Source organism: Bufo bufo, chromosome 2 (assembly GCF_905171765.1).
Source record: "Bufo bufo chromosome 2, aBufBuf1.1, whole genome shotgun sequence".
Taxonomy (NCBI): domain Eukaryota; kingdom Metazoa; phylum Chordata; class Amphibia; order Anura; family Bufonidae; genus Bufo; species Bufo bufo.
Window position 1 is genome coordinate 700,494,576 of NC_053390.1, and position 23,130 is coordinate 700,517,705.

General features: G+C 42.2%; 1 protein-coding gene across 8 annotated transcripts in view; it reads left to right on the top strand.

Moving 5' to 3' along the window:
• Positions 1-23,130, top strand: part of TENM3 (teneurin transmembrane protein 3) — a 1,407,247-nt gene that overhangs the window by 1,303,646 nt on the left and 80,471 nt on the right. For all 8 annotated transcript variants that reach the window (XM_040418697.1, XM_040418698.1, XM_040418703.1 and 5 more), the window contains 2 exons: positions 10,322-10,589; positions 14,727-14,870. In XM_040418697.1, the coding sequence (XP_040274631.1) occupies positions 10,322-10,589; positions 14,727-14,870 (412 nt within the window). The remainder of the gene's footprint in view (positions 1-10,321; positions 10,590-14,726; positions 14,871-23,130) is intronic.

Consider the following 23,130-nt stretch of genomic DNA (forward strand, 5'->3'; position numbering starts at 1 on the left):
TCCACTACTCTCTCAGTAAAGTAATACTTCCTGATATTACTTTTAAACCTTTGCCCCTCTAATTTAAAACTATGTCCTCTTGTAGCAGTTTTTCTTCTTTTAAATATTCTCTCCTCTTTTACCTTGTTGATTCCCTTTATGTATTTAAAAGTTTCTATCATATCCCCTCTGTCTCTTCTTTCTTCCAAGCTATACATGTTAAGGTTCTTTAATCTTTCCTGGTAAGTTTTATCCTGCAATCCATGTACTAGTTTAGTAGCTCTTCTCTGAACTCTCTCCAAAGTATCAATATCCTTCTGGAGATATGGTCTCCAGTACTGAGCACAATACTCCAAATGAGGTCTCACTAGTGCTCTGTAGAGCGGCATGAGCACCTCCCTCTTTCTACTGTTAATGCCTCTCCCTATACACCCAAGCATTCTGCTAGCATTTCCTGCTGCTCTATGACATTGTCTTCCTACCTTTAAGTCTTCTGAAATAATGACTCCTAAATCCCTTTCCTCAGATACTGAGGTTAGGACTGTATCACTGATTTTATAATCTGCTCTTGAGTTTTTACGCCCCAGGTGCATTATCTTGCACTTATCAACATTAAATTTTAATTGCCAGATTTTTGACCATTCCTCTAGTTTTCTTAAATCCTTTTCCATTTGGTGTATCCCTCCAGGAACATCAACCCTGTTACAAATCTTTGTGTCATCAGCAAAAAGACACACCTTACCATCGAGGCCTTCTGAAATTTCGCTGATAAAGATATTAAACAATATGGGTCCCAGAACAGATCCCTGAGGTACCCCACTGGTAACAAGACCTTGGTCTGAATATACCCCATTGACTACAACCCTCTGTTGCCTGTCCCTCAGCCACTGCCTAATCCATTCAACAATATGGGAGTCCACGCACAAAGACTGCAATTTATTGATAAGCCTTCTATGTGGGACAGTATCAAAAGCCTTACTAAGGTCCAGATAAGCGATGTCTACTGCACCTCCGCCATCTATTATTTTAGTCGCCCAATCAAAAAAATCAATAAGATTAGTTTGACATGATCTCCCTGAAGTAAACCCCTGCTGTTTTTTATCTTTCAATCCATGGGATTTTAGATGTTCCACAATCCTCTCATTGAGTATGGTTTCCATTAATTTCCCCACTATTGATGTCAGGCTTACTGGCCTATAGTTGCCCGATTCCTCCCTACTACCTTTCTTGTGAATGGGCACAACATTTGCTAATTTCCAATCTTCTGGGACGACTCCTGTTACCAGTGATTGGTTAAATAATTATGTTAATGGTTCTGCTAGTTCACCACTAAGCTCTTTTAATAGCTTTGGGTGTATCCCATCAGGCCCCTGTGAGTTAATTGTATTGATTTTAGACAGCTGACTTAGAACCTCTTCCTCTGTAAAGACACATGCATCAAAAGATTCATTAGTCTTCTTTCCCAACTGAGGTCCTTCTCCTTCATTTTCCTTTGTAAAAACTGAACAGAAGTATTCATTGAGACACCCAGGACCATCGACGATCAGTGAGCACTGAGGCCTCTTCCTAGGCCAGTGACATCATTTTCATCAGTCACATGGCCTAGGCGCAGTTCAATCCAATTCAAGTGAACAGGGCTGACCTGCAATACCAAGTATAGCCGCTATCCAATGGACCCTACTGTGCTTGTCAAGCTGCGAGGAGGCTGTGGCACTCGTACAGCTGACTCCTGGAAACTCAGCCGATCTGATATTGATGACGTATGCTGAGGAGAGGTCATCAATATTAAAAACCTGGAAAACTGAAAAGGAAGCTGCAAATCGTTATGTTACGTGGAAGGCAATTATTTTTATAATACAGATATGTCAGGAGAGGTGACAGGTGCTCTTTAAATAAATAGCAATAAATAAAGTACAGGTCCAAATTCATACAAAAAGCAATACATTCATAATAATACATGTCCATTGAAATGCTATAACCTGTGTCCCCAAAATGAGGTCAAGACGGTGAAGTGCATAGTGAAGAGGTACAGCCTGAAAGGGGTTGTCTCACTTCAGCAAATGGCATTTATCATGTAGACCAAGTCAATAGAAGGCACCTACTAATGCATTGTGATTGTCCATATTGCCTTCTTTGCTGGCTAGATTAATTTTTCCATCACATTATACACTGCGTATCCAGGGGATACAACCACCACTGCAGCGCAGGAACGAGGTGGACTCTTTTTCCTATACTGTGCAAGCACAACTACCTCTGCTGGATTGCAGGGTGGTCATAACCCCTGGAAATTAGCAGTGTATAATGTGATGGAAAAATTATTCCAGACAGCAAAGGAAGCAATATGGACAATCAAAATACATTAGTAAGTGCCTTGTATAAACTTTTTCTACATGATAAATGTCATTTGCTAAAGTGAGACAACCCCTTTAAGCAAGGTATCACCTGGACCAGAGGAACCCAAACCCCCCAATGTCCATTTCACCATCAAATAATAAATACAAAGTAAAATATACTGAACAAACAGTCACAATGTATGAATAAAGTAGAAATGCGCGATATCTAATGGCAATCAACCAACTGACCCTTCTATAGTAAACTGTTGATTGGTTGAAGCTAATTGTTTGATTACTACGGGTTAATGCATGTTTATAGAGCTGCCAGCATCTAAGAGTAAAAGAAGACTTGGCTACTGACCAGTAGCATCTAATCACATAATGGGTGGTATTGTCTGAGTAGGCCTTTGGGTACTGCGATTCCCATCACACTTGCTAAACTTGGCCGTAATGTAGTCTTATGCAATGTAAATACTCTATAACGGTAAATAATTCTTGTTTCCTGTAAACTCTTCATGAGAGCACATTTACATTGATTGTCCAGGAAGGGTTACCACTGCTGCCTCATCCTACTTTTGCACAAAGGACAGCAGACACCTGCCAGGGAAACCTGCAGTCCAGGAGAACATTGACCTATGTGGACAGCAATTGCCTGGGACAAGGCATGCACAAGACATGCTGGGTCATCTTCTCATAGTGGTTTAATTACATTTGCTTCATGCTTTCCAAATTATGATCAAGGACCTCCTATATACCTACATATCAAGGCCAAGAATAGCGGGAAAAAAAGGTTCAACAAGTCTGCTATCACATGCTGCATGCAAAATGTTGGTATTCATGCCGGAACCCCAGCGAACCCCATTATAGTGAATAGGATCAGAAAACCATAGGCAGTGTCCTGCATGTACCAGATCTGGCAATTTCCATATTCTGCTCCTGTGCTAGCCATCAATGTGCACGTAGCCTGATGTAGCATTACAATTATTAAACAGTTCTTTACATGCAAAGAAGTAGACATAAAAGATGCATTGGGACTTCTTAATAAGATGTTGGTGAACCCCTTTTCCTTATGGGTCCTCGTGCAGCGGAACAGGCTGCACATATATGTCTACATCGATCTTGTTCCAGGGTCAGCTCTAAATGAAAGTGTCTTCTGCTAGACATTAGGAGCCCTGTTTGTTAGGGGTCCTTTACTGTGTCAAAGCTTGATCTACTGGTGGATTCTGTGTTTTATTATGGTGGGCCAGTCTGACCGTGTTCAAGACTATATAGTAGATTTACTTATCTACCAACTTCTATCTTCTTGTCACTGCACCTATGGTCTCCAAAATAAGTGCTATAGGACCAGATTAGTGTAGACAATGTGTTAAGAAATTAGAAGGCATCTAATGCCCTAACATTTTAGTTAGTTCTGTAGATCCCAGAGGATACATTCAAAGGGCTTATCCCATGATTAATGTAAAAAGTTAAAATCAGACATCATTTAGTACTTGGCAATCTCTGTATAACAAGGCTAGAACCAGCCCTGTACCTCACATGGATCCATTCCTCCCTTCATTACATGATTGAATTCCTGTACTTACTGTATATCAAGTTAGTAGTTCAGAGGGAATATTATTTCTGCTGCAGCTATTTTCTTGTCAAATCTCAGGGGGCATGTTTTTTTTTTTTTTCCAGGGGGCATGTGCCGCGAGCCCCTGAGGAGCCAGTGCAGAGGATGGGAGTGGTAATGGCCCTGAAGAGGCGTTGTGTCATCGTGTGCTGTCTCAGGCCATCGCTCCCTGGGGTTTGGTGCAGTGAAAATGTGAATTGAAGGTATCAGGCAGACGTAAAAGAACAACAAACAACTTTATTTACTGAGTGTGCAATGGACGGACTAGGGGAGGTCCCTTTAAGATTACCTAAGAGGTTAAAAGTTATTGTTGTGACGCCAGTTGCATTTCAGCAACGAGGGACTAGGTCCCCCTATGTAGAAGGTGATGGTGGAACCCAGGTGAAGGAATGCCAGAGTGGTATAATGGTTGCCTATGGTGTCCCTTTAGGTGCGGCTTTTGCACTTGTCATGGTGCCCCTACGTGGATATCCTGGAACCCCTGGTGTAGTCATCCGAAGCAGTGCAAATAGGGTTAACAGTTGAAGGATTTGTAGAATAAATGGAGGCCAGACTTTTATTAATGGTAAAACAGCTTTACTTGAATAAACTTGCATCAGAGAACAATCTTCCAACCTTATCTTGGTTACCAGCAGATTTTGGCTTAACTTCTGTCAGGCAAACACATTCAGCTCTGCTACATCTGTACATTTTCAACTCTAATATGTTGGTTGTATTAAATAGAAACTTTTCCCTTTCTGATGTAGGCTGCAACTTAGCCTTCTGTAGTCTGACTCTGTCTTTATCTTGATCTGTATCTTTGTCTTTATTCAGGGAATCTTTCTTCCTGACATCGGAGGCACTCAGCTTAGGCCTCGGGGCCCAACAGAGCACACAGGCTATGCTGGCTGGAACACAGCCTCCCTCTTACAGGGGGTTACTCTCAACTTCTGCTGGCTCGTCCAGGAGGGACGAGGGCCTGCTGCTTCCCCTTACAGGGGGTAAGCTAGACTGACTAACACTAACTAAAACTCCTCCTTCTCTAGAGAGGGTTAGAATGGATAGAAAGGTTCCACTCTAGGAAAACTAGCTCTGCCAATACTGCCGCCATCTGCTGGTAAACCAGTCACATTATATGTCAATATAATATTTCAGGGAATTACAAATACACATCATGCAGGATATGGTAATAAATGCATATAATGACACAGGATCAACCATAAGAGATTGTAGGGGTGCAAAAAGGTGGTAATGCCCCCTAGTGGGGCGTTACAAGTGCAAAGGATAACTTGTGGCGCATCCAGAAAGAATTAATACAAGAATCAGTTTCTCTGTCACCAGATGAGGAGGTATAGTGGCTGGTTGGATAGCAGTAGGTAAGCACAAGCAAGCACTTGTAGATATAGATGTCCACTGTAGTACAGGCTTGATATTAGTAAGGCCTAGCAATGGTTTAGGTAGGTGGCGGTGCCTGAGCTGTTGTCCCTCACCTTGCAGCAGTGTCTGTAAAGCTGGATTTCACTGATCACTCTACTATCCTGTCTCTCAAGTGGTTTCTGGAGGCTGGATTAAGTTGTTCTCTATCTAGTTTCTGGGTTTCCCTCACATGTGCCCCTCACTCCCCCACTATCAGAACAGGAACTCTCTCTCCTTTCTCTGTCTGACTAAACTGGAACTCCCCTTCCTGACAGAAAGCAGGGCCGGCCCATTCCTACCTGTTAACCATTTCCACCTCTGCTGGAATAAATGGCCACAACAGTAAAAAATCCATAACATTACAATACATTACAAACATTTGCAGATACCCTCATGTCTGGGGTACTTCATATGTCCTTTCCCAGGGAGTGTGTCCTTTCTGCTGCTGCTTTCTCCATGTCACAACTCAAGGCATGCATCCATTCTGCTGCAGCTTTCTCCCTGTAACTGGCCCAGCTTCTAACAGTAGTTCTGGCAAGTGGCAGTGAAAGGATGGAACTGAGCATGTGCGTCCATCTCAGTAAGGTGGACTGAGAAATAAGGAAAAGAGCAAACAGCAGGTGGATCAATACATATACATTTTGTTGGCTAACTCAGCAGCTATACTAAATTTCGAATTCCATACAATTACAAAAGTATTCAAATCCAGGGGCTTGTTTGAAAAATGTGGAATATTTTTTGTTAGACACCCCCTTTAAGCCTGATGTTGGTAGGTACTGAATTCTTTATAGCAGGGGCATTAGGGTCTCAAAAGATTCAGCCACAATGAATATGGCCCACTTCTCTAAGTTGCCCCCGCCCCTCCCCCCGCACACCACATTTTGCTGTACTTGCTATACAGCAGCACATACCTGTCACATCCAGGGCCTCCAGGTGATGTCTCCTCTGATGTAAATCTTCTCTGTCATCATCTTCTCCATTTAGTCCAGACAACTTCTTTCAGCCTTGCCTCGTCTCTGCAGAGTGTGACATACAGACATCTCAGCTTTCTCACATTTCTATTATCATCCTCTAACCTGGAGTCCCCACAATGTTATCCTGTTGCTCGCTGTGCCCCCCAATACCTCCAAATACTATCCTGAAGGAAAATTTGTGCCCCCATAGTAATAGTGCTTCTTATAGTCCCACCAATAGTAATTCCCTTCTAGAATGACCCCATTAGTAATACTGCCCCCTACAGTTCCCCCAACCATGATAACGCTCCCCATTAGTAGAAGAGTCCTCTAGTATTAATAATGCCCTCACAGAGCCCCCAGTAGAAATAAGGCCCCCTATTGTTCCCCCAGTAGTAATAAAGCGCTCTACAGACCCCTCAGTAGTAATAAGACCCCCATAGTGCTCTTAGTAGATTTAAGGTGGATAGATAAGTACCTCCTATAGAGCCCCCAGTAGTAATTAGAATGCCTAATGTCCCCTGTAAACAATAAAGATGGGAAAAAAAATAAAACGGAGACAGCACATCCAAACTTGTGGAATTTAATCCAGATGCAACGTTTCGGCTTAAGGAAGCCTTTGTCAATGTCCCCTGTATTTATAATACCCCTACAGTGCCCCCAGTATTTATACTGCCCCCTACTATTATAATGCTGTCCCTGAAGTCCCCCCAGCATTTATAATGCCCCCTGCAGTGCCCCCTGTAGTTATATTCCTCCCTCCACCATATAGTCCCATGTAAATAACATCACACCATCTCTCCTGCCCCCTCCAAAATGCAGTTCTATGTAAATAACATCACTCCCCTCCCTTCAGCCCTTCTAACATACAGTCCCATGTAAGTAACACTATTTACCTCCCTCCACCATAGAGTCCCATGTAAATAACATCACATCATCTCTCCAGCCCCCTACAATATACAGTCCCACGTGAATAACATCCCTCTCTATCTACCGCCCCCTCCAAAATGCAGTCCCAAGTAAATAATATCACCCCCTCCCCAGCCGCCTCCAATATAGAATCCCATGTAAACATTACCCCCTCAACATTCAGTCCCATGTAAATAACATCATTCACCCCCACCAGCCACCTTCAACATACAGTCCTATGTAAATAACATCGCCCTGTCAATATTCAGTCCGAAGTATATAACATCACTCCCTCCATCAGACCCCTGTAACATTCAGTGCCATATAAATAACATCACTCCCTCCCACAGACGCCATCAACATACAGTCTCATGTAAATAACATCACTTCCTACCCCAGCGCCTCCAACATACAATCCCATGTAAATAACATCACTTCCTACCCCAGCGCCTCCAACATACAATCCCATGTAAATAACATCACTTCCTACCCCAGCCCCTCCAACATACAATCCCATGTAAATAACATCACTTCCTCCCACAGCCGCCTTCAACATACAGTCCCATGTAAATAACATCACCCCGCCTCAGCGCCCTCCAACATTTAGTCCCATGTATGTCACATCACTCCCTCCTACAGCCACCATCAACATACAGTCCTATGTAAATAACATGATCCCCTCCCCAGCCACCTGCAACACACAGTTTCATGTAAATAACATCCCTCCCTTCAGCCCTAACATAAAGTCCAAGTTAAATAACCACAACTCCCAGCATTGCTCTGCCTCTCCCTTCACTTACCTCTCCTCATGTAGCAGACATCACCACAGCTTCTTCCCCATGACTTGTCCTCTTCACTGCCGTCCTCTCCTGCACTGGTCACATGATGGTGACATCATCGCAGGTCCTTCTCAACCACTGGCTGTTTTGCTGGTCACATGACCTGTGATGTCATCACAGGTCCTTCAGATCTTCCACTGCATTAGATTCAATTGTATTGCAGTCCTGAGGATGGCATTACATTTGGATCTATCTGGCAAGCAGGACATTCGGGACTTGGGACAAAACATCAGGGGCCCAGGCCCCAAATGTTTTAACCTAGCAACACCCCTGCTTTATAGTAAATCTTTTCTGACATTCTCCAAATAGGAATAAATCCAGACACTTTGTGTTGTCATAGCATACACGACTAGTCTCATTTGTGTTCCTTATGTCATGTTCTGCTCAGTCCCTCCACCGTCAGCTTTAGATTTCCCTTTTCTGCTAGACTAAAAGGATAGTAGAGGAATTGGAGAGTGTCATTCTATGTATATGGTTTATAAAAGAACTGGTGGGGAAATCTGCAGATTACAGGCAGCTGTTTTATTCAAGATCCGACAGCTAGATGAAAACCCGACAAATAAAAATGCTTGCTAATAAAATGTGCGAATGACATAGGAAAGCACACTCTCCCTGCCAAAATATTCCAATAAAAAGGAATGTTTGAAAGCTCTCCCATGGGAACCCTCCCAATTCTTATTTTGTACACTTGGCTATGCATATCAAGCAAGCAGTGCTTGGTGGCTTAGCAACTATAAATGCTAGTCTTCTTTGTGTAGGAATCGTATTATAGATTGTAATCCTGTCATTGCGGCTCGAAGTGAAATAAAGGTGATTGCTTTCGTTGCCAGATCTGAGTACGTAAAAGTCTGAAATCTCCATGACTAATGACTGCACGGAACCTTCAATCATCAAACTGTAGTTAAAATGTCTGTCACTTTCCCATTTGGAAAAGCCAAACCTTTCGCAACAGAGCAGCGATAACGGAGTGAGCAATGTGTGAGAGCCTTTTATGTATCCGCTCCATGAAAAGAAAAGCAAAAGGGACCCAGCCTAGTTTGATAATATAACCAATACATATATCACATACATTGGAACATCATCAAAACCGACAGCTTTATAGAGGAAATAAGTTGCTCAGTTAGCTAAAATCATTTGGCATAATTTACAGTGATGAGCCGCACTAGTATATCCCTCAATATGGAACGTGTCAGACAATATGGTTGCTGAACAAAGAGCCAGCAGAGGGAAAAACACATTTCTTAATGATGCTGATATGTTTAATGTGTTCCAGACTGCAACGCATCAAGCTCCTCTTTGTGTTCATGTGATTTAGATACTATACGGTGCAATCTTTCATAGTTACTGAGCCATTACAATTCGACCGGCGCCCCTCGGCTTGGGTGGACTTCAGGTCATTTATATAAAAATAACAGCAGCCCTGAAAATGGGATTGGAGATTAGAGACGAGCAAAGAAATTATAAATGAATCCAGGAATCAAATCTGAATTTTTGGTGATTTGAATCGGGCAAACTTTGCAGAGAGACATAGTGTAGCCTCCACATAGATAGATAGATAGATAGATAGATAGATGGATAGATAGATATGAGACAATAGAATCTGACAGTATAGCAGAGCCTACAGAGGGAGTACAAATTGGCTCCATATCTAGAGAAACTCCCCAACCCCAGAGACTGACAGATCCTGAGCTGGAGCAGGCTAAGCGCCCACAACTGCTCATCGAATCCGGGTGGCACAGAGGTACATACCCAGAGAGAGCGGACTGTACCAGCTGTGCGACCAGAAGGCTGTGGAGGATGAGGCTCACTTTCTGATGTGGTGCCCGAAAACCTCAGCAGTGGGGACACTCACTTCAGGAGACTGTCTGATCTCTGCCCAGACTTTACCTTCATTGAAGATGAGAACACAGCGGCCATAGCAGCACAATATATTACTGCCTGCCATAGACTGAGAGGAGCCAGATATGTCACGGACTCTTATACCCCCACCATGGATGTGTCCCCATCCCCCAAATCTACTCTATACCCCCACCATGGATGTGTCCTTTTCCCCCAACCCTACCAAACTGTTTCCCACTTGCTTTGGAATACTAAAATGTATTTAGTCCTGCCAATAAAGCTGATTTGAATTGAATTGATATGAGATAGATAGATAGATAGATAGATAGATTCATGATTTAGAACAATATGTTTTAGTTCCCATTTTGTTGAATAATCAGCAAGGTGCAAGCACTGTTTGATACTGTACATCACTTATATTGCTTTTGTTGAATACTACATATTTGATCTGTTTTATTCCAGGTGCTCCATGAAGAAACAACCATTCCAGGGACGGATTTGAAACTATCCTATCTAAGTTCCAGGGCGGCAGGATATAAATCAGTTCTTAAAATTACAATGACCCATTCTGCAATACCCTTCAATCTAATGAAAGTTCATCTTATGGTGGCGGTAGTTGGAAGACTTTTCCAGAAATGGTTTCCAGCTTCTCCTAATCTTTCCTACACCTTCATTTGGGATAAGACAGATGCTTATAACCAGAAAGTCTATGGATTATCTGAAGCTGTCGGTATGTATTTCTATTATAATTAAACAGTAATATTTATTTTAGGAACTCTGTCAAGGAGAGGTTGATTTATGGCCGTGTAAAACGGAAGACTGGCTTCGCTGCTGCATATGCATTCATCTTCTTTTTAAGCAGCAGTTTAAATATTTCAGTGACATTTAATTTTGCAGAAATCTGTGTCATTGAATTTCCCACTCTGGGGTTTCACTGGCTGGTTTATATCTGAAGGCTCCTTTACACTACCCGATTTTCAGGCAGATTATTGATAACGAGCAATTGTCCAAAATAATCTGCTAGTGTAAAGGAGTCGCCGATTACCCAATGAACGAATAGACATCTAAATCATTGTTTGTGGGCAGAAGATTGTGCCACCTAAACAGTATCTGCTGCTGGCAAACAATGATTCTTCCTGACAATCGTCCGCCTTTTCTGTTAAAGGGTCCTTTACTATTACTTAGAGTGTGTGCTCTTTAACATATCTTTCTGTCTTCATCATTCTGTCCAAGGAGACACCATGGAGGTAGAGTATGCAGTTTCCTTGGAAAGACCTGGTTGGCTCCATCTTATTGCTTGTTGAGCGCTGAGAAGAACCTGTGTAAAATATCTACACCAACAGGCTGGGAAATGGCCTAAGGATCTTAAAAAGTGGAATTAGAAAGAAACACCAGGCTCTTCTTTCCTAGATGGCAAAATCCATCATTATAATGGGAGGAGGGCCCTAATCTTTGCCATGGGGCCTCATCTTCCATGTACATCACTGATTGTGTCTTATATATTGACAACAGATTAAATGAGTATTTCTGTAACAAAAAGTTATCCCCTATCTACTGGACAGAAAATGATCATAGATTGGTGGGAGTTCAACAGCTAGGAAGCCCACTAATCATGAGAATGCGGTTCCTATGTCTCTATATAAATGGAGTGCTGTTGAGCATGGACACTGGCGCTCACCTCATCTCTCTGTGACTGCCGGAGATAGTTGACTCAGCTTGGCTATCTCCACCAGTCATACAGTGTTTGTATCTATCAACAGACTACATGCTCTCCTGATGCCCCATTCAAACAGGAGACATGGGACTCCCGTTCTCATGGACAAGGGTTCCCAGCAGTCGAACTTCTCATTTAACAGTTGTTGTAATTGAAAAACCTTTCAACTTCACACAGAACCACCATTAAAGGGGTTGTCCAAATTAAATAAAAACTCCAGCAGTCCCTATAAAAGGTCTAAAATAACAAAAGAAGCCATCCTCACGCCTTTTCTCCTCTGCTTCTTCCTGCACTGCGCTCCGGTCCTCTTTGCTTCTGTTTGTTTTCCTGGCTGCTGTTCTGCCTCACAGGTCACCACTGCAGCCAATGACCGGCCTCAGTAGTGACAACTGGTGTACTGCTGTGGCCAGTGATTGGCTGCACAGTGACCTATGTGCCTGGAACATCACTGCTGCAGCCAGGAAGATGACATACAGTAGTATGTGGCATTCAGCCATCTGTACAAGCTGTTAGACATCTGTGCTGCACCAACTGAGCATTGTAATCACAGGCAATAATGTGATCACAGAGGTAATGAATCAATCTATGCGTGAGAAATACTGAACAACCGTATAAATTCCCCATTAATATTGCTGTGAAGAAACAGATGAAATATTCAAGGCAGACTACAAATCCAAGGATCACAGCTCCTGCCATTAAGGAGCAAACCGCTGTCCCCGATGATTGAGGTGTGAGGCTCTGATGAACCTGTATCCTGGAGCAATGGAGATTAACCAGGCAGAAGCAGCAGGAGTGAGAGCTGACGAGGCTGGCACAGCTCATGACATGCTGCAACTAGGGGAAATATGTAAAAACACTGCAGGATAGCTGCAATTCTTCACATAAGGTGTTAGAGAATTCAAGGTGTTTGCACAGAATATTATCTGGGATTTAGGTTGTAATGTCAGTTTAGTCAGAACTTGGAAATCAGCTAAACAAGTTAGGCTTGGAGACAAAATGTTAACCATATGCTAATTCATGGCAAGGAGCATTAGAATGGTACTACTGCTTGAGTCAAAGTCTTGATTGCAGCTAGCTCCTTATCAAAGTATAGGGTTACCTAAAAAGACAACAGGGAGACAAAAACTAGACTGTATTTTTTGCTTGCGAACAGTGTAATAAAATGAAAAAACACATTTCATTAGGATGACTTTTTCATAGGTTTCATTATTTAAATGAAAACTCATAAAAATGATATAGTATAATATAGTACTAAAGCTATCGCAAATGAAATGATCAACTTAGTAGCTTCGCTTTAACATCTCATACCGTTTTAGGTATACAGTTCCCATTTCCATGGTAACTGACTACAAATAAATTAATGTAAAGCGTGATCCTTCCGTTGCATAAATCTTTTCCAGCTGACCCCTGCTACTAGCTAATATACAGAGAAAACTAAATTGCTTTGAGCAGAACTTTAAGTGCCTGGTTATATTCCTCACTGCTAAATACTCTATTAGGCTGTGTTCACACGGGCGTCACGTTTTCGTTCAGGATGCATCCCGGTGCATTGCGGCAAACCCGCGCGAGTAGGTACCCAATTGCAGTCAGTGTTGACTGCGATTGCGTTCCGTTGTTCAGTTTTCATCGCGCAGGTGCAATGCGTTTTGCACGCGCGTGATAAAAAACTGAATGTGGTACCCAGACACGAACTTCTTCGCTGAAGTTCAGGTTTGGGTTCAAGGTTGTGTAGATGTAATTATTTTCCCTTATAACATGGTTGTAAGGGAAAATAAAAGCATTCTTTAATACAGAATGCTTAGTAGAAGGTCAATTGAGGGTTAAAAAAATATATAATAATTTAACTCACCTCCTCCAATTGATCGCGTAGCTGCCGGTCTCCTGTTCTTTCTTCAGGACCTGTCAAAGGACCTGTGGTGACGTCACTGAGCTCATCACATGGTCCAATCACATGGTCCATCACCACGGTGATGGGCCATGTGATTGGACCATGTGATGTGATGTCACCACAGGTCCTTTAGCCGGCAGCTCATGATTAAAGAAGTAAGAAGAGATCGGCAACTGCGCGATCAAGAAGAGGAGGTGAGTTAATTTTATTTTTATTTTTTAACCCTCAATTGACCTTCTACTAAGCATTCTGTATTAAAGAATGCTATTATTTTCCCTTATAACCATGTTATAAGGGAAAATAATACAGTGAATAGACTGTCATCTTAGCAACATGCATGAAAATCGCACCGCATCCAGAATCGTTTGCGGATGCTTGCGATTTTCACGCAGCCCCATTCACTTCTATGGGTCTGCCTTGCGTGATAAACGCATAATATAGAGCATGCTGCGATTTTCATGCAATGCACAAGTGATGCGTGAAAATCACCGCTCATGTGCACAGCCCCATAGAAGTAAATGGGTCCGGATTCAGTGCGGGTGCAATGCTAGTGTGAACCCAGCATTACAAAAAGTTTGAGGTGACTGCCAAGGGCACTTTGGGAAATCTAGATTTTTTTAGCCGGCATTATTAGTAGGTGTGATCTTCCAATAACAGAGGGATTCGTTTCTGCACTTTCCCCACAAAAACATGTTGAAGAGGTAAAAAAAAAACAACACATTTTAAAAGAAAAAAAAATAACATTTTGAAAATAAAAATAAAGTTTTATTTCAAGGATTATCATCACTTAATATTCATATGACATAAAAGGAATTCGAAAATATTTTGTTAGAATCGTAACTTCACCACCAAAAAAATTGTTATGGTTATAGCCTTTGCAACCAAAGACAATATTACACATCCTGCTTTGAACTATGTGGCTTTTAAGTAAATTATATTATTTTACAAAGTGTAAATTAAACCGTTGGATTGACAATTGTGAACATGGAAGGCTGGTGTGGCCGCTTGCATGATCCCATTATCCATGATCCACACTCAGCATGTAACAGCGCCTGTTATTTGTTTGATTACCACGGTAAAGAGGGTTCCAGTGTATGAAATGGTACATTAGTAAATAATAAATGTATGGAAGTGTAGCACTAGTGGTAATTATGCAATTGAAGGACTTAATGGGAGCCATTAAACATGGATAATAAGCATTAAGTATAGTCTTTCTATTAATCCTGTTATTTATAGTTTTGTGTTTGTTCTGATTTCGGTTGCAGTATCTGTCGGGTATGAATATGAATCATGTCTTGACCTGACGCTATGGGAGAAACGAACAGCTGTTCTGCAGGGCTATGAGTTGGATGCTTCAAATATGGGTGGCTGGACCTTAGATAAGCATCATGTACTGGATGTGCAGAATGGTAAGTTCTTTATGCACTTCCAAAGATATTTCCTCACATACAAAATAACTTTGATGTTGATAGATTTTTCACAATATTTGCTGTTCTTTATCTTAAACCAGTGGTTCTAAAATTTATGCAATTTCAGAAGTAGAAACCTTAAAGAGTCGCTGAGTTTTCAACAAACATTGCATTAATCAGTAGTTCAGTGTATGTACATGAGGAATAACACTATTTCTGGCCGTTATATCACTTGAATCTGGCATTTCTTAGCAGTATTTCTCTGTGCTTGCTGAATATCTGGTTTACAATTCTCTCAGGCTTGGTGGGTGGAGACTAGCTGCCATCCACTGCACACACAGAAAGTAGAGGAGAATGTTCTTCCTAACTATCTCACAGTTACGCAGCCCTAGGATAATGGAGGATATCATAGAGAAGTACTGACCTGTATGCTTGTGAATGAAGAACCATCAGCTCCTCCTTACTCCCCCCCCCCCCCCCTCACCTCTCCATAGACTTTTACTGAAATGTGTAATATGATCCTCCTGCAGGAATGATCTGTCCTGGACCTGCATTTTTTTTTACTCTTATCGCCAATCCACTTATCAGGTCTTCTCTGGTCTCTGATTCCTAGTCCCTCATGCCACACATGAAATGCCTGCCCATCCAAGCACTGGCTGAGGCAGATCATCATTGTGGCCAGTCATTGGTTGAGTGGCCATTTCCTGCATGTAAAGAGGAAACAGGGAAGCAGAAACCCGAGGGAACCTGAAAAGCATTAGATGATTGGTGAAGAATGTCTTTCTGACTCTTTAAAATACATAATCCCTGTCCCCTACAGGACAACCCCTTTAAAGGGCATCTGTCAGCAAATTTGTACATGTGCACTTGGCAGCTATAGGCATCTGTGTTGGTCCTATGTTCATATGTGTGCCCATGTTACCTGCTGATATAAATGCCCTTTCACATGTCATGAAATTATGCATTGTGTTAAAAGTACATCATACTTTACGTGTTACACACAGTATTTCTCATTTAAATTTAGGGGGAAAAATCTGTGAATGTATTTAAATCTTCAATTTCCCTGTACACATATATTCATTCAATTTTAAGGTGGTTTATTTGCCAAAGCTCTTCCACCCGCTTCTGTAGCTAAATATTCCTAAGCCAAGTTGAAGGCCACATTGTTCTGTGATTTGCTTATGGTGCTTTTAAGGCAAAAAACATGTTCCGACTGATGTTAATAACAGACAAACTACTATTATTTTAGGATGCAGCTTCCATAACCAGAGATGTCTAGTTTTTATCAGTAATTGAAGGCTGAGGAATTGGCGTATAGGTATTGTTATGCAGTCGGCAATGTGTCATCATATTGCTGTCTATAAAGCTTCCAGACTAACCATGCTAAAACAAATTCATTGTTATGAAAAATCATATTCTCCAACCCAATTTACTCTTTGTAAGTATGACTGGAGCTATGTAAGAATAGCAAAGCACAATGTCCGCTATTATAAAGCAATCAAGCATCTCTCGTCTCCGACCCCTCTATCAGCGACATAGATGGGCTTTTATTACATTTCCAGTTTACGGATAACACAGTGATTTCCACAGTAACATAGGTACACCGATATTTCTGGTCTAGACTTTAATAAAACTGCTCTTGTGTTCATAAATGAGTGTGTTATTTATTAGGAAGAAGAGCTTTATAAGAGTGTGCGCTATGTATCTGCATTCAGAAGTAATGACCATCAATAAAAGGGCATTTACAGTGCAGTGTTATAAAAAGTCAAATAGGCATTTTATAAACACGTAATGGTTGAAAAATGGAAAACTTTCTGACAAATTACTTGTTTTGTTTACTGATTCACTAAGATGAATCTAGAAGTAGTCTTTCTTCCAATACAATAGTCTATGGATCGTTGTTTCCCGGTAGCAGATTGTGCTGTGTAAACATGATCTACTGCCGGGAAACAATGAGACAGTATAGGGAAGAGCGATAGCATTAGCGATCACTCCTACCCATACTCTGGGGAAGATGGTATCACATGTGAGATTTCAGGTAACAGACATGCGGCGCAGAGGGGAGGGAAGAGAAGTACCCTTCTACTAGGGAGAGGGAGGAGTGGTGACCCCTAAGTCACCTAGCACTGGCACCTGGCAGCCCTGACGTCCATAGACGGGCTGCTCACCCGTATGCCGATCATATGCCTCGTCCCTGGCTTACCATGAAATAAGCCCTAGGTAGTGAGTAGGGCGGTGGGAGCACTAGTCCTCACCACTAGGGTAACAGGGAAAGGACAAGCAACAGGAACACCACAAACAATCCCCAAAGGGAGACAACAAACAGGAAAGAACCGGAGATCCGTCAGCACCAGTTCCAACAGCTCCACAGCAACAGTTGTCCATCTGAGGTCAGAATAGAAGATCTGGAAGGAAGATCTAGGGAAGCATAAAGGGAGAATATATAGTAGATGGGAGTGGCTGACAGAGAACAGCTGAAAGGTAAAGCTACAGATTCCTAAATGGGACAAAAAGGATCGCAAACCTAAGCAGGAAAACCTGGACCGGAATCCATTCCCACCACTAGGTCATGGAGCGATCTCTTGAGAAACCGAGCACATAGCCACCCACTGCAACCTTCTGACCCCAGGCACAACAGGGTCAGTGATGGGTCATAACACCCCCGTGAAAGGTCGAGGAAATCGCTGTATGTAAAAGATCTCCTCTGCTAGGGATTAGCAGATTGGCGGGAAGAAACACTTCCTTCCTGACAATCTGCTTGTACATCGACCCGTGTAAAGGGATCTTTACAATGAGTTGGGAGTCTAGGAGTTCAATTTCTCTGTCCTGACTGCTAAAGAAGGACATCAATTTCATTTTCAATTGTATAGTACTGTTGAAATAAAAAATAAAAACATTATTAAAATTATTTTAAAAATGTATTTAATGTGACCACTGGGCACCTACTAAACCTGTGTTTGCCCCATATTTTTTACCGCGACATATAGCAGTACTTTCTCATGGACGCTGTATGAAATCATTGTGACATTTCTAGTCACATATTAAATTACAGCACATTACAGAGGCACCATATAGTAGCACATGGAGTGAATGTTGCTCTGTAGTAAAGAATCATAATGATTATGGGGTAGATTTGTCAATTAGTTTGCTCCAGAAATGGCATTAAAAAGTCACAAACCGCGCACAAAATAGTCGCAAGAGGCGGTTTTTACCCCACCCTCACCACTTTTCCAAAAGGGGGCGTGGTAAATTGTGTGGCCAGCCTCCATGACAAAAGAATCTTCTGTTAAGCCTTTTTTTTTTTGTGCAAATGAAGCCAGAAATCTGCCTTGGATTTCTGTTTTTTGGTTGCATGTAGATTTCTGTTTAGACGCATGGGCTGCCGGAGGATGTGCAGGAGACAGGGGGATAGCTATAGGGGAAGCAGGGGAAGTGGCTGATTTGGGGTCCAAACTCAAAATGGGCCCATCTAGGAGGAGGACTATAAGATTTTATTGTCAGGGCCCACTCAACATTATTTTAAAATGAGATTATATACAGTAACACTATAGGAAATGGACTGAGCGGCTGCCGGGCCTCGTCTAAGAGAGCAATCTTGACTAGCCACAGGAGTGGGGGTTCGCAAAGAAGTTGCTGCTGAGTGGGAGGCCTGTTCAAAAATTTGCTGTGGGGCCCAGTCATTTCTAGTTACACCACTGGCAGGGGATATCAAGATGGGCCAGTCTTGATAAATCTCCCCCTATATGTGTTATATGTGTGACCTGCTGTATACATGAGGCAAACAGTGCCATGAAAAGTTATAAAAAATCAAATTTGCTTCAAAAACCGAGTACTAGATGGATTTACTTTTGAGTAATAGCAATGGGAGATGGCATTTCTTAAAAGCTGCAATAACACATAATGGGCCTGGGTGGAATGAGGAATACGCCGGTGCTTGCAGCAATAATGGAGATGCATATGAATAGTAAAATATCAGCCTGGCTTGTGCCACAAGGTGAAGCAATCTCCCAGCTTTAAATTATATCGAGCATCACTCCCCGACAACTGGTGACTTTTCAAAGTGACGCGTGTCTAATTGAATAAACGAAGTGGTTACTTGTAATGACAAGGTGGATGAGCCTGTGAAATGTGTTTCCGGGAGGAGTGCAGATACTGACAGGTGTTTGTGCCGGCACCCTGATACACGGTCATAAATATTCCTATGCTCGTCTCCTATTCCTCCACACCAGAGGAGAAAGCTGAAGGACCTATTTCTCAAGCTAATGACAGGATAAATCATACGCGGTCGCCCGTCTTTGGAGGACCTCTCTGATGAAAATTATACAACGCCTCGTTTCCAGGGGGGAAAAATGTTGCCTAGTGATTGTTGCAAGAGATGTAATCACGCAGAAACACGGGGGGATTTTTGATCAATCCCTAATCAGGACAGCATTGTAATAGAATATTGTTTATGAGATATTATTTTCCATTTCCATAGGCCTCGCTATTCTGCAGAATGAGTTTAGCCACTCGCACCCAGCTGGATTTTATAATGGCAGTTTCAAGCATTTACAACAAAAGAAACGGTTCTATTTATTCAGAGGGGCTGTAAGAGCTTTGAAGAACATTGCCCTCCTGTTTCCTTTGTGTTTTCGTCCATTTTTTTCTTTTTTGCAAGCCTGATCGTTTTAACAGCATCCTCGAAAAAGTGTAACCATTAGCCTATAGTTCTGCCTTTGAAACTCTGATCCGCAATCAATAAAACATGTTTAGGTACAAAGTGCAAACTGACCTGCGGTTTACATGGATTCTAACAAATAGAGATTTATGGTGACACATGCATATAGAAAATAATAGCTGACTATTCCATATAACCAGGACTCAAAATGTGCTCATTGATCTGTGCTCAATGAAGGACAATGGTAATGGATAACCGTGTCTATGCTTTATCATTGTCTAAAGTAAGAAAAATCCCCCATCAAGCATATGGGTTTGTTTGTTCATTTCCATAAGGACGATTACATTCTTGCAGCCTCAGCGTTCCATATGTAAAATGCCTGGGATCTTTCATCACTATTAGCTATTTATAGTACCGCTTGTCATTATTGCTATTCCGTTGGCTTGGTCGTAGTGACTTGCTTGTTGCATATTAATTAGTGATGAGCGAAGTTTTGATTTGGCTGCTTCGCCAAACTTCGATAAGAAATTCAATTTGTTTCCACGATTTGAACGACGATCGCACCGCCCCCCCGCCATTTAACCCCACAGATACTGCCTTCAACGCTGATCGCGACATCTGTGCCTCACATTCAGCCTTTCAGGGGTTAATCAGGGGTTAAAAAAATTAAGGCTCACCTCATGCACTTGCTCGCGGAGAGGCCGTTCGCTCCCGCCTTAAAAGGAGAAAACCCGCCAAAGGACCTGCAGCAAGGATGATGATGTCACCAGGCTCAGACTGGCCCACAGGGGTACAGGTGAATGCCCCGGTGGGCCCCTGAGCAAGGTGGGCCTCTAGTCTAGGCAGTTTTAGTGTAATATTTTGCAGAAAGCAGATACCGTATTCTGATCAGACTGCACAGTGTTCATATCTGGTCTACAAGTGCTGATAGTGAATTGTGAGACAGATAGGAAGGGTTTACTATATGTGTGCAGGGTCACACTCACCTGTTCTATATTCTATTTCACAGTTCCAGACAGATATTCCACAGTTTTTTACAGAAGTTATTCATCGTTATTTAAACATTACATTATTCAAAGAAAAACTCCAATAGACTGTTTATTATTCCGCAGAATGAGAACCTTGTTAAAGAGGGCTTCTCTTTCTCTGGCACATCAGTGACACTGCCCAGACAACAGATAATGCTGCTAGGACCCCGAATACAGGGAGTGCAGAATTATTAGGCAAGTTGTATTTTGAGGATTAATTTTATTATTGAACAACAACCATGTTCTCAATGAACCCCAAAAACTCATTAATATCAAAGCTGAATATTTTTGGAAGTAGTTTTTAGTTTGTTTTTAGTTTTAGCTATTTTAGGGGGATATCTGTGTGTGCAGGTGACTATTACTGTGCATAATTATTAGGCAACTTAACAAAAAACAAATATATACCCATATACCCATCTCAACATTCACAAATATACATTTCTGACATTCAAAAACAAAACAAAAACAAATCAGTGACCAATATAGCCACCTTTCTTTGCAAGGACACTCAAAAGCCTGCCATCCATGGATTCTGTCAGTGTTTTGATCTGTTCACCATCAACATTGTGTGCAGCAGCAACCACAGCCTCCCAGACACTGTTCAGAGAGGTGTACTGTTTTCCCTCCTTGTAAATCTCACATTTGATGATGGACCACAGGTTCTCAATGGGGTTCAGATTAGGTGAACAAGGAGGCCATGTCATTAGATTTTCTTCTTTTATACCCTTTCTTGCCAGCCACGCTGTGGAGTACTTGGACGCGTGTGATGGAGCATTGTCCTGCATGAAAATCATGTTTTTCTTGAAGGATGCAGACTTCTTCCTGTACCACTGCTTGAAGAAGGTGTCTTCCAGAAACTGGCAGTAGGACTGGGAGTTGAGCTTGACTCCATCCTCAACCCGAAAAGGCCCCACAAGCTCATCTTTCATGATACCAGCCCAAACCAGTACTCCACCTCCACCTTGCTGGCGTCTGAGTCGGACTAGAGCTCTCTGCCCTTTACCAATCCAGCCACGGGCCCATCCATCTGGCCCATCAAGACTCACTCTCATTTCATCAGTCGATAAAACCTTAGAAAAATCAATCTTGAGATATTTCTTGGCCCAGTCTTGACGTTTCAGCTTGTGTGTCTTGTTCAGTGGTGGTCGTCTTTCAGCCTTTCTTACCTTGGCCATGTCTCTGAGTATTGCACACCTTGTGCTTTTGGGCACTCCAGTGATGTTGCAGCTCTGAAATATGGCCAAACTGGTGGCAAGTGGCATCTTGGCAGCTGCACGCTTGACTTTTCTCAGTTCATGGGCAGTTATTTTGCGCCTTGGTTTTTCCACACGCTTCTTGCGACCCTGTTGACTATTTTGAATGAAACGCTTGATTGTTCGATGATCACGCTTCAGAAGCTTTGCAATTTTAAGAGTGCTGCATCCCTCTGCAAGATATCTCACTATTTTTGACTTTTCTGAGCCTGTCAAGTCCTTCTTTTGACCCATTTTGCCAAAGGAAAGGAAGTTGCCTAATAATTATGCACACCTAATATAGGGTGTTGATGTCATTAGACCACACCCCTTCTCATTACAGAGATGCACATCACCTAATATGCTTAATTGGTAGTAGGCTTTCGAGCCTATACAGCTTGGAGTAAGACAACATGCATAAAGAGGATGATGTGGTCAAAATACTCATTTGCCTAATAATTCTGCACGCAGTGTATTGTGCCTTCCTGTACAACCCAGCCCTGGGTCTACTCTGATAAAGTCCTGTTAAACCACACCATAGTCACCATAAGTCTCTGGCAGCAGCAGGGAGGGAGAGATTGCTGATCATTTGCCCAATAGCTATTGAATGTGTATAGCCGACCTACCACTTTAGCCATGCCATAAAAACCTGCTACTGCCCCAGGTGCCCATTCATGGAGGAAACATCTTTGCACCCATTTTAGGAGTGCCCTTTTGTGTAGGGTCCGTTGGATCTTACATCTCCCCTGCATTTCAGTCTGCCTCTCATCACCCTGCATGTGTTGTCTAAAAGACAAACTGTTTGTCGCCCATAGCAACCAATCACAGCAGAGCTTTCATTTTTGCCCATATCAACCAATCACACCACAGCTTTTATTTTCCTGCAGAAAATCCTTGAGTCCTAACCATCCTGGATCCAGCGGGACAGTCCTGGATTTTGGCGCCTGTAACAGGAGAGCTGTAGTATGTTCCAATTTAAAAGGTCTAGATAGATAGTTAACTCCCATCATGTCCCGACAGCCTGCAGCCATCAGGACATGATGGTAGTTGTAGTTTTTCAACATTTGGAGGAGATATGTAGTAAAATGGAAGCCGTGCTGTGATTGGTTGCTATCGGAGCAGTTATAGCTACATGAGCGCAGTATCAAAAACACATTACATGGCTGGATTTGACAACCCCCAGTATTTAAAGTTGGATAATGAAAAGTATATGTATAAGTTTGAGATCTATCAAGGCACATGGGAGCCTATGAAGAACAAACAAACTTTTATTTTTGGACAGATCTTAATTGGGGCTACTCCTAAGGGCATTATCTAGATGGCTCCTCTCATCTTCAACACAG